This window comes from Gobio gobio (assembly GCF_949357685.1).
Source record: "Gobio gobio genome assembly, chromosome: 21".
Lineage (NCBI taxonomy): Eukaryota > Metazoa > Chordata > Actinopteri > Cypriniformes > Gobionidae > Gobio > Gobio gobio.
The window spans coordinates 22,071,007-22,087,579 of NC_137117.1; the positions used below are offsets into that span (position 1 = coordinate 22,071,007).

General features: G+C 37.7%; 1 protein-coding gene across 5 annotated transcripts in view; it reads right to left on the reverse strand.

Annotated features, from left to right (window-relative positions):
- arhgef25a (Rho guanine nucleotide exchange factor (GEF) 25a) overlaps window positions 1–16,573 on the reverse strand; it is a 77,973-nt gene that overhangs the window by 17,297 nt on the left and 44,103 nt on the right. For all 5 annotated transcript variants that reach the window (XM_079802376.1, XM_079802379.1, XM_079802380.1 and 2 more), the window contains 2 exons: window positions 6,486–6,796; window positions 5,752–5,862 (listed from right to left, as the gene is read on the reverse strand). In XM_079802376.1, coding sequence (XP_079658502.1) covers window positions 5,752–5,862; window positions 6,486–6,796 — 422 coding nt within the window. The remainder of the gene's footprint in view (window positions 1–5,751; window positions 5,863–6,485; window positions 6,797–16,573) is intronic.

Below are 16,573 nucleotides of genomic sequence, written 5' to 3' on the forward strand. Positions count from 1 at the left end.
TGGAGCATCACATTATCTTCATTCACAGGACCCCCGTTTCTCACTCTCTTTCTGCGTGTATTGTGAGAAAACAAAACACATCACTATAACGTCACACATCTTCCTCAAAACAAAGATTCCTATGCACAGACCTTGTGATAGATAGAACATCTCCATCCATCTATTCTGATATCACTTTTTTCAGTTTTCAGTTTTTCACTTATCACTTGTTTGTTTGTTTATTAGAGCTTTACAAAGGACTTCCTTTGCTTATGAGGGTGTTATTGTGTTGTGTGTGAGAGAAATCTATTCAGAAACAATGTGGATTACAATAAACGGAAGTTCCTTGCATCATTTGATAATTTACTCATTCTCATTCCAAATACCTGTGATTTTCTGTCTTACGTATACAACATAAAAAAAACACATATATTTTGAATAATATGCTCTGGTTGCTCTTTTACATTCAATTACAATGAAAAACTACTGAAGATTTCGAATAGGATGTAAAAGTACCATAAAGTGGTTCATATGACTTATGCACTAAATTCCAAGTCTTCTAAAGCCATACAATTGCTTTTTTTGGATAGAGAGAGACTGAAATACAAGCCATAACTCACTGAAAAGTAACTGATTTGAAATACTTTTATAATGAACTTCATATTCATGATGAATATTATATTTATGTACACAACCATTCAAGACTCATGGGGACGGTAAGATTCTGAAAATGTTTCTTAAAGGAGTCTCGCTTCATTTATTTGATTACAAATGCAGTAAAAAACTGTAATATTGTGAAAATTATTACAATTTAAAATAACTGTTTTCTATTTGAATATATTTTAAAATATAATTTATTTTTGTAATGAGTCTTCAGTGTCACATGATCCTTCAGAAATCATTCTAATATTCTGATTTGGTGGTCAAGGAACATTAATTCTATCAATTTATCAACAGTATTTATTTGAAATAGAACTTTTTGTAATCATGTAAAAGTCTTTACTGCCTCTTTTATTCAATTTAATATGTCCCTGCTGAATAAAAGAATCAAATAAAATAAACCCAGACCTTAAAAATAATGGGGATATTGTGTTGTATTGGTTCATCAAGCTGCGATACACCCTACAATTTGTTGATGTTTGCGTGCCGTCAAGCCTGTTGGAGTATTATATTACACTGTTGTGTTGTTTTCTGGTGTGGGGTGGTGTTTGTGTGTTTAAGAGCAGTGCGATCACTCCTGCCTGGCTCGCAGGACTACTCTGATCATTTCCAGATGTTTTTTGGCATAGTTAGCAGGAGAACCCCCCACTCTTGCACTTTTCCATTTTTTACCCTCACCCAGAAGCCCGTAGTCTTTACTCAGACCTTTAATAAAAACTGAGATCATATTGGTTGTTATTTTTCTACAGGAAATTGTTAAAGTTAGCTTGAGCAGAGGGAGGTAATCCAACCTTCTTTTTATGTAGGGTACATGCGGACTCACGTTACGGTTATATCATCAGTGATTCCTCGCTCAAACTGCTGTGTCAGACCTACATTTGTGTGGGGAATAAAACAAAACAGCCAGTTTGATAAACATATGCTGCGTTCCTCCGTCCAGGAGACAGGCCGGATCAGAGGAGCGCTTACATATTCATTCAGGAATTTTCCATTAGCCAACAAATAATAAACTCACGCTGGATCCCCACAGCAAATGTTTCTGTGTCAGGTACAAAGCGGGCTGTCAGCTGAGCTGAATCAGAGACAGAAATGAATATGATATAAAGGAAAACCTCAGCCTCTCCATGGAGAGAGACAGGAAGTAAGAGAGTAATGTATGACATTGGAGAGCAACACCAATACCTAACCCCAATACACACAGCAGAATGTCTGTCTTATTTTCCAGTAGAAAATATGTAAATATCTATATAAGAAAAGAAAAAACTCAGCTCCTTAAAGGGTAAGTTCACCCAAAAATGAAAATGCTGTCATTAATTACTCACCCTCACATCATTCCAAACCCGAAATACATTTGCTTATCAAATGAAGATCTTTTTAAAGGGGTCCTTGATTATGATTTCACTTTTTTCACTTTAGTTAGCATGTTGCTGTTTGAGCATAAACAACGTCTGCAAAGTTACGACGCTCAAAGTTCAATGCAAAAGGAGATCTTTTCTTTTACAGAAATCGCTTTTTAAGGATAACAAACGGCTAGTAGGGACTACAACAAGCTTCTGCCAGCTGTTGTGACATCACAGACCCTAAAATTTACATAAACCCTGCCCCCGGGAACACTCAACAAAGGGGTGAGGCCATGTTGGGCTGCTTTAGAGAAAAGGAAGAGTAGTGGAGCACATTTAGGAGTCTGCTCAAGCTGTCGCATTCGTCTTTTCACATTTATTACAATACAGTACATAACACAAATGCAATAGCATGTCATAAAAGCAAGATGACAACATATGTTATAACATAATTATACTAAACTATACCTGTTCTGTCTTCAGTGATTATCATGACAGAATATGCTAATTGAACACAAAACACAATTCTAAATGAAACACAAAAACTGTGCGTTTTTGCTCACCCTCAAAAAGTGACAATTTTAACATATATTAAAAAAATCAGTGGGGTACTTTGAGCTAAAACTTCACATACACACTCTGGGGACATCAGAGACTTCTTTTAGATCTTGTAAAAAGGGGCATAATAGGACCCCTTTAGTGAAATCTGAGAGCTTTCTTCATTAACTACCACTTTCGAGCTCCAGAAAGGTAATAAAAACATCCTTAAAGTAATCCATGTGACTCCAGTGGTTTAACCCCAATTTATGAAGCAACACAAGTGCTTTGTTTGCGAAAAAAAAAACATAATTTGCCACTTTATTTACAAAATATTAATCTCCAACGTGCGTTCACGCAATTACACCTGCTCTCATGTCACAACTCGCATGCATCATGGTGCTCTTGTAAATGCAGATTGGAGATTATTATTATGTACATAAAGTGGTAAATTATGTTTTTTTATGCAAACAAAGCATTGCGTAGTTGCATAGTCTGTCAATGGAGGGACACAAAGCTCTCAGATTTCATAAAAAATGTCTTAATTTGTGTTTCGAACAAATGTTGGGTATGGCATAAGGGTGAGTAAATGATGACAGAATTTTCATTTTTGGGTGAACTAACTATTAAGGGGGAAATTGAATGTATTGGTTGACAATTAGCACTATTAACTTATGTTATGTACTACGTTCCAAAAGTTTGGGGGCCAGTAAGTGTTTTTTTTATTTTATTAAATTGATCAAAAGTGACAGTAAAGACATTCATATACATAACATTAAAATTCTTTTCAAATGTTAATGTTTAATATTTCACAATATTACTGTTTTTACTGTATTTTTGATCAAATGAATGCAGCTTTGATGACCATAAGAGACTTCTTTCAATTTTTTTTTTTTATTGACCCCCAACTTTCAAATGGTAGTGTAATTTAAAAAAAAATAAAAATAATAATAATAATAACTTGATTAAAGACTGCAATGATTGTCCTTGTAAATAATGCCTGAGGCTGTGATTAGTATCACTTACATGACATGAAGTTCATGTTATTTTTGTAAACTACATTTTAAATTTATTTCAAGTTATAATCACAGTCCTTGAGATCTCAGTCTCCACCCCTTGTTGTTCTGCACCTCTGTTCATAATTACCTTTCATCCCTCACCTTCTGATGGAATGATCGAATGAAATGATGAATGCTACTGCATTTAGCCATTAATCTGGATTTGCATTCACTCTCTTCCATCTATTGTGATTGTTTATGAGTGTGTTTTGCACAGTGTTTTGTATTAATGTGTGAGCTCTGGCTCAGATAGTGTACATGCACATACAAAAATATACACTGGGGTCCAAAATGTCTGATAACAAATGTTTAATTTGGAAATAAACATAATTTTAGCTCTAGAAGGAAGAGAATAAAATAAATAGATTTGTGTTAATGTTTCAATTTACTTTTTCACTTATATTGTTATGCTGATAATACCGTTCAAAAGTTTAGGGTCAATACTTTAATTCAAGAAAACACAATAAATTGATCAAAAGTGACATTAAAGGCATTTATAATGTTACAAACGATTTATATTTTAAATAAATGCTGTTCTTTGAACTTTCTATTTATACAAAAATCCTGAAAAAGTATTGTTGTTCCCACAAAAATATTAAGCAGCACAACATTAATAACAACAACAAATGTTTCTTAAAGGGGTGGTAAAACACATTGTTTTGAAGGCTTGATTGTGTTTGTGGGGTGCACTGTAACATGTGTCAATGCTTCGTTTTTTAAAAAAAATCATTATTTTTCATATATTTGACATTTATTCTACACTGCTCTGTCCCTCCTTGTAAAACGGTCTGATGCTTTCCGGGTTGTATGAAGCCAGTCCCTCAAAAATACGCAATGGGCTCAGATTGGTTAGCTGGCCCAGTGTGTTGTGATTCGCTAACCGCAGTGTATGTTTGTCGGAAACGTCACGCCCCTTACCTTACCGGTAGACTTTGCTTTGGTCAGTATTAGAAACAATGGCGTCAATAAAACCACACCAATCTGAGCCCGAATCAGACCCAGAACATTTTAGTGAAGATGATCGAGCAGAACCTGTTCAGTCCTAATGAGTAAAGACTGCGGATCTATAGTGATCGCTACTGAATGGCACTGTTACTTTTGTATTTTTAGAACGATTATAGCCAAATATCTGTCGCAAGAACTAACCCAAAACACTAAACACTGGCTTTACTATAGTAGCCAAATCACACACAGAACCATGTTTAGCATGCCTGTAGATACATAATACATAAAAGCTCTAATCAAAGAATCATTTACACTAATGCCAAGTTCGCTGTTGAGATTTTAACGTTAGTGTTTGTAACGATAGGTGTTCGTCGGATAACGTTAAGTATGAATAAGCATTACATCAGTATTATTACTATGCCAATGCGCCTGTGTGTTGCATCGTGTTGCTCTGTTCCTTGGCTTCTGAAGAAATACATTGCTTGGCGGAAGAATAATATTTTTACATTTATGCTATTTAATGTAATAGCATTACATTTTTGTATCCGTGTGTTTATGTTTATGAAACCTTGCCAGGTATGTGGAATAACCAAGCAATAAGCCTGTGAAGCTGTGATTTATAATGAATTTAGAACCACTAATAGGGGTTTTAGGTGCTCTGCATCATGCCTAAACGCCCCATAGCTGTTCTAAATTCACTGTAAACTACGGCTTCTTGGGACTTATTGCTTTAATAGAACCCAACATAAGAACAGAAAAACAGAAGTGTGTTTGATCGATTGTGTGTTTTCACTTTTAAAGGTTCAACCTGTAGAGAGCCTGGCAACAAATGACCCATCAGTCAAATGACCATCTGGCCTCTCTCACATTCAGCGTGGATACTAACACATCGAATCCCTGTGCAAACTGACAAAAAGCCCCTAATACAATCTTACGACCTCCTTTCTTGTTTTCACTTTCCATTATTCATTCTTACTACATGCCCACATACTTTTGTTGAGGGGTCTAAAGTCTGATGTTCAAAGGTTTTATTTGAGACACATACAGCAAGTAAACAAGATCCTTGATCACACCTACAGTGATCCCAAAAATAGCATCTATACTACGGCACCTGAATCAAATTCTTTAAAGCATCAAACTTAAAGCACAAGCACATGATTAAAACAAATTATTACGGTTTTAAAAAGTATTCCAAATGATTACAATAGACCGATTCTGGTAATCCGGCTTACCTGTGTAGGTCCTAGTGTAGTGGATCCCTGTGGAGAGTCTGACTGGAAGCTGTAGGACTGCAGGATACCTGGATCGCAGTCGCCGAGAGCAGGCAGGCCATCTCTCCACTCCTGCGCAAACAAAGACACATACAATACTGATTAAAAACAACCAGGAACCACATCCTTCATGGTCTTGCACAAACATCAATACTCAGGTCAAAATAAAGCTGACCCATAATTCCTCTCTCTGTGTGACTATGATATGCGGGTGTGTTACAGGGTCTTATTAAAGGTCACATTGAATAGTTCTTTCGGACAGAGGCCGAAACCACAGGGCTCTAGTGAGCAGTTGGCTGCACGGTGTGGTGCAATTCACACAGCATTATGAAAAACAGAGACATCTGTACCATATTGTGATGTATAACTGAGTGAAATGGCTTATGAAGAACAAGAAAAAATATATGGCGGGAATTGATTGGATCGTTTGATCATTGTGGTTTGCTATTGCTGTGATCTCATGTGAGTGACAGGTTGTGTTGTTCTCGCAAGACAGAGGGGAAGTTATTTTGATTATGAGGGCACATGAATTTAAAAAAAAGAATGTGCACTGATAAATCATTTATAATAAACACTGTAACATTCCATAAAAAAAGAATGGCCAATTCTGATTTCATGGTGACTTTAAACACGGCTTGATACTGATTATGAAAAATATTGAGTGAAAACATCCCACATCACATAATTTTCCTCACCAGCTCTTTGTCTATAACTGGCAAGATGGTGAACTGCTCCTCTGTTGTTTGAGGGCTGCCCAGGTCTTGGCTGCTCCTGGTGGGTGGAGGCGGAGGGTTTCCCTCCAGTTTGCGGACCTGCCGCTCTCCCTTGGCCGTTCCAGTCGCCCCAGCACTTAGCTTACGCACCGGATTGGTCAGCCACTTCTTCAGGGTGCTGACAGAGCGACGGGAGCCAGGGGAGTTTGGGGCCGAACTGCCCGAAGCCTGGGGCGGCAGAGAGGCCACCGAGGTTGAGATACTGCCCTCACTGCCAGCGGCTGAGTATGAGTCTGTACAGACAGATAGATAGAGTGAAGAGAGAGAGAAGAGGAATTAAGTTGGGAATAACCATCTGAGAGGAAGACAGCAGAGGGAAAACAAAATAAATCTGCCTTATATATAAACACACTCTACATAAACACACTATAACACTAAATATGGCTCATAGCTGAGACGTTGTGAAGAATTTTTCCCATCTCAGATTTCATGCTTGTGAGTAGTTTCTTCAACTATGGCCACTTTTGACCCTGTGGGCTTACACCATATACACTACCATTCAAATGTTTGGGGTCGGTAAGATTATTTCATGTTTTTGAAAGATGTCTCTTATGCTGACCGAGCCTGCATTTATTTGATCAAAAATGTAAAAACAGTAATATTGTGAAATATTATCACAGTTTTCTATTGTAATATATTTTAGAATGTAATTTATTCCTGTGATGTCAAAACTGAATTTTCAGCATCATTCCTCCAGTTTTCAGTGTCAACATGATCCTTCAGAAATCATTCTGATATGCTGATTTGGTGCTCAAGAAATATTTCTTATTGCTATACATGTTAAAACAGTTGTGCTGATTAATATTTTTGTAAAAACTGTGATATAAATTTTTTAACAAAAAAAAACCTTATTTTTATCAAATTTTTACAATTCACAAATGTATAAATACACAGGACTACAGGGAAATGAATGAGGACCACTTTTTCATGAACATTTTCACTATATTGTCATCTCTACCACATCAAATGATACTGTTTTTCATATCATTCTGGTGGAAATGACGGTGGGGAAACAACAAATGATGGACTTGCTACTTGCCCTTTGTCTTGCTAAGGCTAATTTCATAGCTAGTTTTAAATACACACAATTAGGGGTGAATTCAGTCTTCTGTATTCAACTCATGAAAAAAGCGTAACTGACGTAGGACTGCAAGTTGAACACGGAAGGCTGTCTGGCGGAAGCTAGATATTTTACTTTATAAAGTTTTAAATATGAATATTTTTCTTACAAAAACCCATCGATCCGCTTCAGAAGGCCATTATTCACGACCCGGAGCCGTGTGGAGTACGTTTATGATGGATGAATGAATGCACGTTTTTGAGCTTCAAACTCGTGGCCCCCGTTCACTGCCATTATAAAGCTTGGAAGTGTCAGGATATTTATTAATATAATTCTGATTGTGTTCATCAGAAAGAAGAAAGTCATACACACCTATTGGATGGCTTGAGGGTGAGTAAATCATGGGGTAATTTTTATTTTAATACAAACTAATCCTTTAAGCATACGTTGAAGAAAATTAGGCTGCAGCATGATGAGAAATGAGACAAATATATTCTGTTCTCAAGAAATAATCACATTAAATGTTCTTTCTTCACATACAGTTTTTACATATTTAATCTCATACATGCCACTGTTGTAAATTGTCCCAAACCATGAAAAACTGGTATTTTGTAATGGATTATTTCAATTAGATATTGCATTGATACTACAGTTCTTAGTTCAGACTCAGAGTAACAAAAATCATGTGCATCACATCACATTATAGATTCCATACACCCAAAATAACCAATTACATGTAGTCTAGGCCAATATACATTGATAAATGACACACTTGACTTTACTCAAAGATCTTTCTGTTTAAGTGCGAGTGAATCTTTAGGAAGAGTAAAGATCCGCTAACAGAGTGATGAATTGCTTTAGTTCATTGAAAAACAAATTTATTGAGATGCTTTTGGAATGTAATATCCCAATTACTAACCCTCTCATTTTGAATAATACATATTCATCAACACTGGTATAAGGTTAAGAACAAATGTGCATATGCGCCTGTTGTAAGTACAGAAATTGAGTGCAAGAACCTTTAAGTACGTTGTCATTGCTGAACGCATTTGTGTTAGTATATGACCGGTGCAGACAGGCCTCGTGCCACACATCCCAGTTAGTGTTAATCACATGAAGACTGCTTAAACTGGCAGACTTTGAGAAGCTACATTGGTTAGCCAAGCTGTCGTGTGACCCTGGAGAGCTAAATATAGACCCCGCCCCAAAGTCGAGCCTCAGGCTGAGACTGCGGTGCTGGTGTCATAGGGACCCTGGGAAAAGAACAGAGGGGGATGTGCACAGGAAGCACACTTTAATCCTCGTCCACAGGAAGGTCACCAACTTTTTTTGTTCTCTCTCCACGTTGTGCCTCACGCCCCCCACTACTCTCTTCCTGACCCAGAACAGTGGCTGTCTGAGGTTATCAGCAGCAGAAAGGACAGGCTTCACATGTTTCAGTCTCTTGCCAGTCTAATCTAGCCCCTGTTTGACCCCCCTGATTCAGCCGAACACTGCTTGACAGGATGGCACACACACAAACACACACAGAGACACACACTGTGTTGTGCCCAATATGTCAGGCTATGTCAGTACCTGCTACATAGCATTGATAAACCGGTATTTTTCTATACATAATTATGAAATTAAGAAATGTCTAAAGTCTAAAATCTAAATTCTAGAAATGTAACTTGCACTTGTTTTGTTCGGGGTCAGTATGATTTCAGCAAAAAATATAATAAAACAAATCAAAACAAACAACCTAAAAAATATATCTAAAAAAATAAATAAACTTATTTTGAGACTTTATTGTGCATCCAAAGAATTGTGTGTTTATTGTGCATTGCAAGTCATGCCAATGGTTTTTTGAGTCTCGTTTCACTCTCAAAACTCCAAAATAACTTTGTTTGTGTAAGAAAACAGTTTACTTGTGAAACTTTTTTGCAAGCGCTTCAAAAGGTTTGGTTTGTGTGTGTGTGTGTGTGTGTGTGTGTGTGTGTGTGTGTGTGTCCAATTAAAAACTTTAAGAGCTATGGATGGGGTCAACAGGTGATGATGGATGTTGGATGCTTTGTATTGGTCTGTTAGCAAAAAAGACACATTTCTAATACAAACCAAAACAAATTTGAGAGCAAATAGGGGAAAAAATATAGAATTTTTGGATTCACAATAAAGTGAATAACTCCCTAATAGACTCAACAACAAAAAAATTGTTGCAATCGAGTAATTTATTAAGCTAATGTTTTGTGTAGCAGAACTGACCTAGAATTTTTGCAGATACACAGAGAAACAACTCCTGTCGAGAACTAATCCACAAACTTTCCACTTTTATCGGGGAATAATCAGTGAAATAATGGCGCTGACCTCAACCCAAATGGAATTTGGTAGAATCTAAAGTGGAGGGATTATAACTCTTATTGCTGGCTAAACAGCAGGGCAAAGCTGCTTTCCTGATACTGTGCTGCTGTGTGCTCGGAGGGGGGCAGCTCTCTGTGTGAACAACATGCCAGACTTTTCCTCCTGTCTCCCCACACGGGGCACAAAAGACAGGAATGGTTTCATTCCACACTCAGTATGGATCCGACGGATTAAGAAAGAGTGGCAGTTATGAAAAAGCAAAACCTAATTCATTACCCTGTTTTGTTTTTTTGAGCAGGGAACTGAATGTTATCAGGAACTAAAGGCTGTTGGGAACCGGCAGCCACTGCTTACCGTATCCTCCACAAATCAGCGGTGACGCCCACATGAAACAATACGTTATCCATCACTATATCCCACATGCAGATTGAAAATCGTGTAACGTGATGAAATGCAACAAAGTAGAGCTGCACAATCAATCATTAAAAGATCGCAATCTCGATTCAGACACCCACATGATTTTATTCCTAAATGACAACAATTTGCCTATGTCTATTAAACCTTTGACAAAAAAGTGTTAGTTTGAAATTGACATGTGAAGGTCAATGGTAAGTATGGTGAGTATGGAATTTGTCCTCTGCATAACCCATCCAAGTTAGTGAACACAAACACACACACACACCTTCGGGTTACAGTCTGACTCTCTAATAGACTCAACAACAAAAAAATAGTTGAATTAGAATGGGAATTATTTGTCTAGGGCACACCAGGAATAATTAACATATATAATGTAACATCAGCTGTTAATATGGCCTAACCATTAGGCCACGACTGCCCCACTGGAACATTCAAATCTGTGTTGTTGGTGTTGCTGTTTTTGTTGTTGACTTAGTATCCCCATGCAGATTTTTTTGTTTCATGGAAGTTTCATGCATTCACACACAAAAAACGTGTTTGTCCATCCATCTCTTTAGTTTTCCGGAATATTTGCATTGGTTTTTATGGCAATTACTTTGCTTTGGTAGGCATAAGCCAAAAACAGCAACAACAACAACAACCGCAACATAGAGAGGTTTGCAATATAGATGTTGTCTTATTTGCAACATGGACATGTGTAGCAGCGGCAATGAACTGCGTCTTCTAAGGCAGCGGCAGAAACGAAGGAGGCTGGTATGAGCAGCTTTATTCCGCACTACCGTCTCCCTCCGTCTCCGTTTCCTATAACAACGTCTGAAGTTTTATGTGGCGTGAGAAAGTCAGACTGAAATGGATTTCCAGAAATGGATTTGTTAAAATCATATTTCATGTGATTTTTAGCAGTTCACACATGCTAAATCTGACAGTCTGAACGTAGCCTTGGCACTTCAAATAACAATTGTATCGATTACTTTGTTATGCCACTAGGCGGCGACAAGTAGGGTTGGGAGGTTTGCGTAACAAGACGGTCTCACTCCTATTCGAAACATATTGACGATTGATCAGTTCCCTTCTGCATCACTTTTTAACGCACAGGGTACCCCATTAGCGTCATTTTTCGATGCATAGTACTACCTTTGCCGTCATATACAGACGCATTGGGCATGATTATCGTCATGATGAAACTATATATTGGGTTATGATTTTGCCATTATGACATGGAGTGTGATTCTCAATTTAATCAGCTAGCATCATTTTATTTACATTTATATTATTTTTTAATTTACACTATTCAGACCATTTTGAACACATGTCTCGTGACCAATTGCGTCATTACGTCAGCTTTGATTGTAAAATGCCATTGGCTCTCGTGTGTCTCGTGACCTATCGTGTCATGATAAAGAGTCGGGTGTATCATGTGAATGAGATATGACTGAGTGGAGTGTGTGTGTGTTAACCTAGCGGCGGGATCATCATTTCAGCGATTAAAACATTAATGTTGGAGTTAGAGTCGCTTGTCACTAAATAATAGACTGGTGCAATTCATATTTTGTCAGAACCCTCTAGTAAGTTACATGTTATTTTGTTTAGTTGTCTATTCCTAAATATGATCTCTGTTTGAAAAATCAGAAATTTTAAATCTATTTGATATATCCAGAATCGTGCAGCTCTACAACAAAGCACACAAATCTTTTTTTTTTTTTAAACTGTAACACACACCTTGTGCAGCAAGACTGAAATTGCAGGAAGAGATGCTTTTGATTGCTGGTAAACAGAGGGGCTGAATTGATTCGAAAGCTGTAAAGCTATGCTTAAGTGCTGGTGATGTACGGAGAGAGATCTTCTTAATATGGCACTGACTGAGTGCTCAACACATTAGAAAGGATTTTCTGAACTCTTAATAGCTATCTGCAGCGAAGGAGAAACTAGAGAGAACACATAATAAGATGTCTTTATGTAATATCCTTTAAACCTGTATATCTGTATTCTGTAATTAAACAATTCACCCTGTAAGATTTTTTCCAGAATATACAGTACATTTTTCATAAGAAAATGACAAACGAAGTCTTAAATATCTCAGTTGTTTCTCCAATATAGCAATTATATTAAATGGAGAGCATTTCAAAAAGATCCAAGTAATCTCTCTCCACTAGAGAGTCAGAGATGCCAGCAATTTCACAAACAGTTTTCAGAGTTGGCAAGATGCCAAAGTCTGCAGAGAAAATGTCTAATTAATTTTTCCTAAACCAAATTATCCTATTCCTAGGTATGCTATTGACATTAAGGTTCTTTCTACACAACTGTCCCAGTTATTTTTATTTAAAAAATGAACATCTGAGACAATTTGATACTTATAGAAATTACAGCTGTGTTGTTATATTTAAATACATCTAAAACTATTAAAATAGTTTTTGGTAAAATAATGAAACATTTTAATATATATGTATTTCATTTAGTTGCCAGTTATTATATACAACTATTACTATAGCAAAATTACTAAAACAAACTAATATATATATATATATATATATATATATATATATATATATATATATATATATATATATATATATATATATATATATATATATATATATATATATATATATATATATATATATATATATATATATATATATATATATAAAACAGTATATAAATCATGCTAAAATAACTCAAATTTAGGCCCTGTTTACGCCTGGTATTAGAATGTGTTTTTGTCCATCGGATCACATGTAGATGAGGAAGACACATTCCCGTTTACACCTGGTATTTTAATCCATCTCTTTTGTCCACTTTTAACCACTTCTGTCCTGAAGAGTAGGCAGTTTTGTGGCTGTTTGAATCATTCGACCACATGAGCGTTTACACAATGAAAGCAATCTGGTTGAATGTGTTTTCGACTACCTCTGGAAGTGGTTGAAAGTGGACAAGCTCAAAACGTTTTAGGCCCCGTTTACAACTGTATTTAGCCTCGTCCACTTGTGATCCGAACGACCAAAATACATCCTAATACCAGGTGTAAACTACGGAGCCCCGCACATGACGTGAAAGAAAAAAAAAGTAAATCGTGCACACAATTTACTAATTCGTTCCCTCGAGTTATAAATCATGCGCACTATTTATTATTTAGTTCCCTCGATTTGCTAAATCGTGCGGACGATTTACTACTTCGTTCCCTCGAATTGTTAAACCGTCCACACAATTTACTAATTTGTTCCCTGGGTTTATAAATCGTGCGCATGTTCGTACATTAGTACATCGATTTAGCCTACTAGTTTATTCCTGCATGTCCTGTGGGGCTGCGTAGTAAACAGTGCCTTAGACATGACTGAGAAATCCAGATCTCCTGATCCTGAAAAATAAAGTAGTTTCTGGGTTACTAAACTGAGTATTTATTTTAATACTGGCCATCTATAAAATGGTAATCAGGAGACGGACATTTATAATGAATGGCCATTGATATTACAACCTTAATTGTTATGAAATCTAATTTAAATGAGGCGTGGGATCACATTTACATTTAAATGCTAATCAAACAGAAGCCCAAGCCCAAGCCATAACTGCTTAAATAATCCATCCGATTTACTGAATAGAAAGTAGACACAGTGTGAATTCTGTAACCTGTTAATATGGGCAGAGAAACAGGCCTAATGGGTTTTTGGATTTCCCAGACCTCAGGGCTACTGAACGGCCTTTTAGCTACACAAAAAGTACCTGCTGTTTTGTGCATACGGCAGAGAGCCACTGGCCCCTGAAACTCCAGTCTCCATCGTCGGAAACCTCTCCAGCAAAATGAGTGCCTACACAACACATTAGCTGTGCGAGACGGAAACGAGAGAGAGCAGTGAAAACAACCCTCCACAAAACAACCCAGACTGAATGGTATCTAAGGTTGGCTCAGTTGGACGGAAGAAAACACAGAATTCCACGCAGCCCCCCGCTGGCAGGCCCGACCATCATTTCTGGAGAGCATGTGTTTCAGCTCAGAGCGGCCGGTGGGCTGTTTCATCGGCACTCAGCAACAAAGTCAACATGAAAGCGCGAGTGGGGGGTGAATGTAAGGGGATCTGAGATGGAGAGATGAATGGACAGAGGAGAGCAGGGGCTCAAAATAGGAGGGAAGGGAAAAGGTCTTGAACAAACAAAAGCTTAAGGCACAGTGGATACAGGAAGAGACTGAGAAAGAAAAGCTAACATGTCGTATCGCTTGAAAACAGGCTGTAAACAAGACAGCAAAAAATAATTATATGTAACTTCGTGCCATTGTTGCAGGGATCTGTATGTTATGGAAAGGACTTGCTGTTTGCAAGAGTGATTTCATGTGGCATGTGTCTGACGCAGGCCTGCCACACTCAAGGCCTGTACACACCGGGACGAATATCGCGCGCGCTTATCGCCAGCGTTTTTCGTGCCGTTTTTCGGCGCGTCTTGAGTGTTCACACCCAAGCGATTTTCACTGGCGCTGCGCCGAGTGAACGTGCACATTCAGTCGATGCGCTCCCGGTACACAAGATGGTGCTGCGGCACTTTAAGCCTCTGACACTCGCTTGCCACACAGAAGGAGAAGAGAGACAGTATTTACGTGCTTGCCAAAACCATAGACATATTATGTATATGGACGAAACCATTCACACACTTTTTGCTAACTGGCAAGCAGCATTAGCAGTTCATCTTCTTCTTTGTCTACTTACTACTTCGTCGTCGTATCAATGTGTGCTCGGCAAGACCATTTTGTGCTCGAGCGCCACCAAATCGTGTTTTACTGTCACTTCAGCAGCTCCAGGCACGTGAACAAAAGCGCCGATCTCATTGGTCGGACAGTTTTTTACGCGCCGCGTCAAAATAAAAAAACGAACCCGAGGCGTTTTTTTAAAAATGACGCTTTTACGCCTGGCGTTTTGCGCGTCGGTGTGAACACTCACATTGGCGCCCATTGTTTAGTCCCGAGGCGTTAAACGTCGGCGATAAACGCGTGCGAAAATCGTCCCGGTGTGAACAGGCCTTCAGTCCAACAAACCAGAGTTAAACAACACTGAACAGAAAACGCCTTTTTAATTTAATTTCTGAATGAGAGAGAGAAAACAGAATACAGAATTGTAATTTAAATCGGAAATTAACAAATTAGAATTAGATTTTTTTTTTAAAGTGGTAGTTTTCAGTTTCAGTATGAATATCGGAACACAGACTTTTGGGACTTATTCACCGTATCCCCCAGAGTTCTTACATACCATTCTCATCTCCGTGCGTGCCATAACTCTGTCTGACTAGCTGTCTGACACTGCTAGCCTAGCTTAGCACAAAGACTGGAGGTAAACGGCTCCAGCTAGCCTACTGCTCAATAAGTGACAAAAGAACGCCAACATTTTCCTATTTCTAAATCAAGGCAACCCAGCATTTCACCAGCGGGGGGATCCAGGGAATTAACCTAATAGCTATCCGGCACTGCAAAGGCCTTCTAGATTTGTTTCTGACTGGGTTAAGTGTGTCTCTCTCCATCACTCTGACATTGGTTGACAGGGAGAGGAGGGGATGTAAAATTGAAATGAAACACCGTTCTCCTGTCAGTCTGAAGAGTGTGTATGAACTCATTCCTGTAATGGTGTGTCTGAGAGCCAGGAGATTACAAAGAGGCATTTTGATAATGCTGCCATTGCACTGTTCAACAAAATAGATAATTAAAAGCTGAATTAAGCAAAATATTAAGCCTGAGCTCCACTTGTCCCCAGTGATCAGCTAATGCTGTGCTGTGCTTTTCTTCCAAGTCTGCCATCTCTCTCTCTCTCTCCACAATCCTTTTCAGTCTTCAAAAACTCTATTCCTTCTTCTCTCTCACTCTCGTTTGAGCCCCGTCTTTATAATAAGTCTGGTGCAACAGAAGGGATTGTTCCCTTTTCTGAGCTTCACAATCTCTATGCTTTGGGATGCAGATTCTAAGTCACTTTCTAAAAACTTCTCAGACTCTATTATCTGAGGAGGAGGCATAAAACTTACTCCTTAATGGTGATCAAAGCAAAAAGTTTGAGAACATGGAAAATCTCGGATTCCAAATTTAACTTCAAAATAGTTTTTAGTTTCATTAAAGCAAAACAGAAACATAAATAATATATTTTGAATATATTTTATATTTTAATTTTGACAATTCAAACTTTAATTATATTCAAAATTATATTTCATTGAATTAAAATCTGTATTA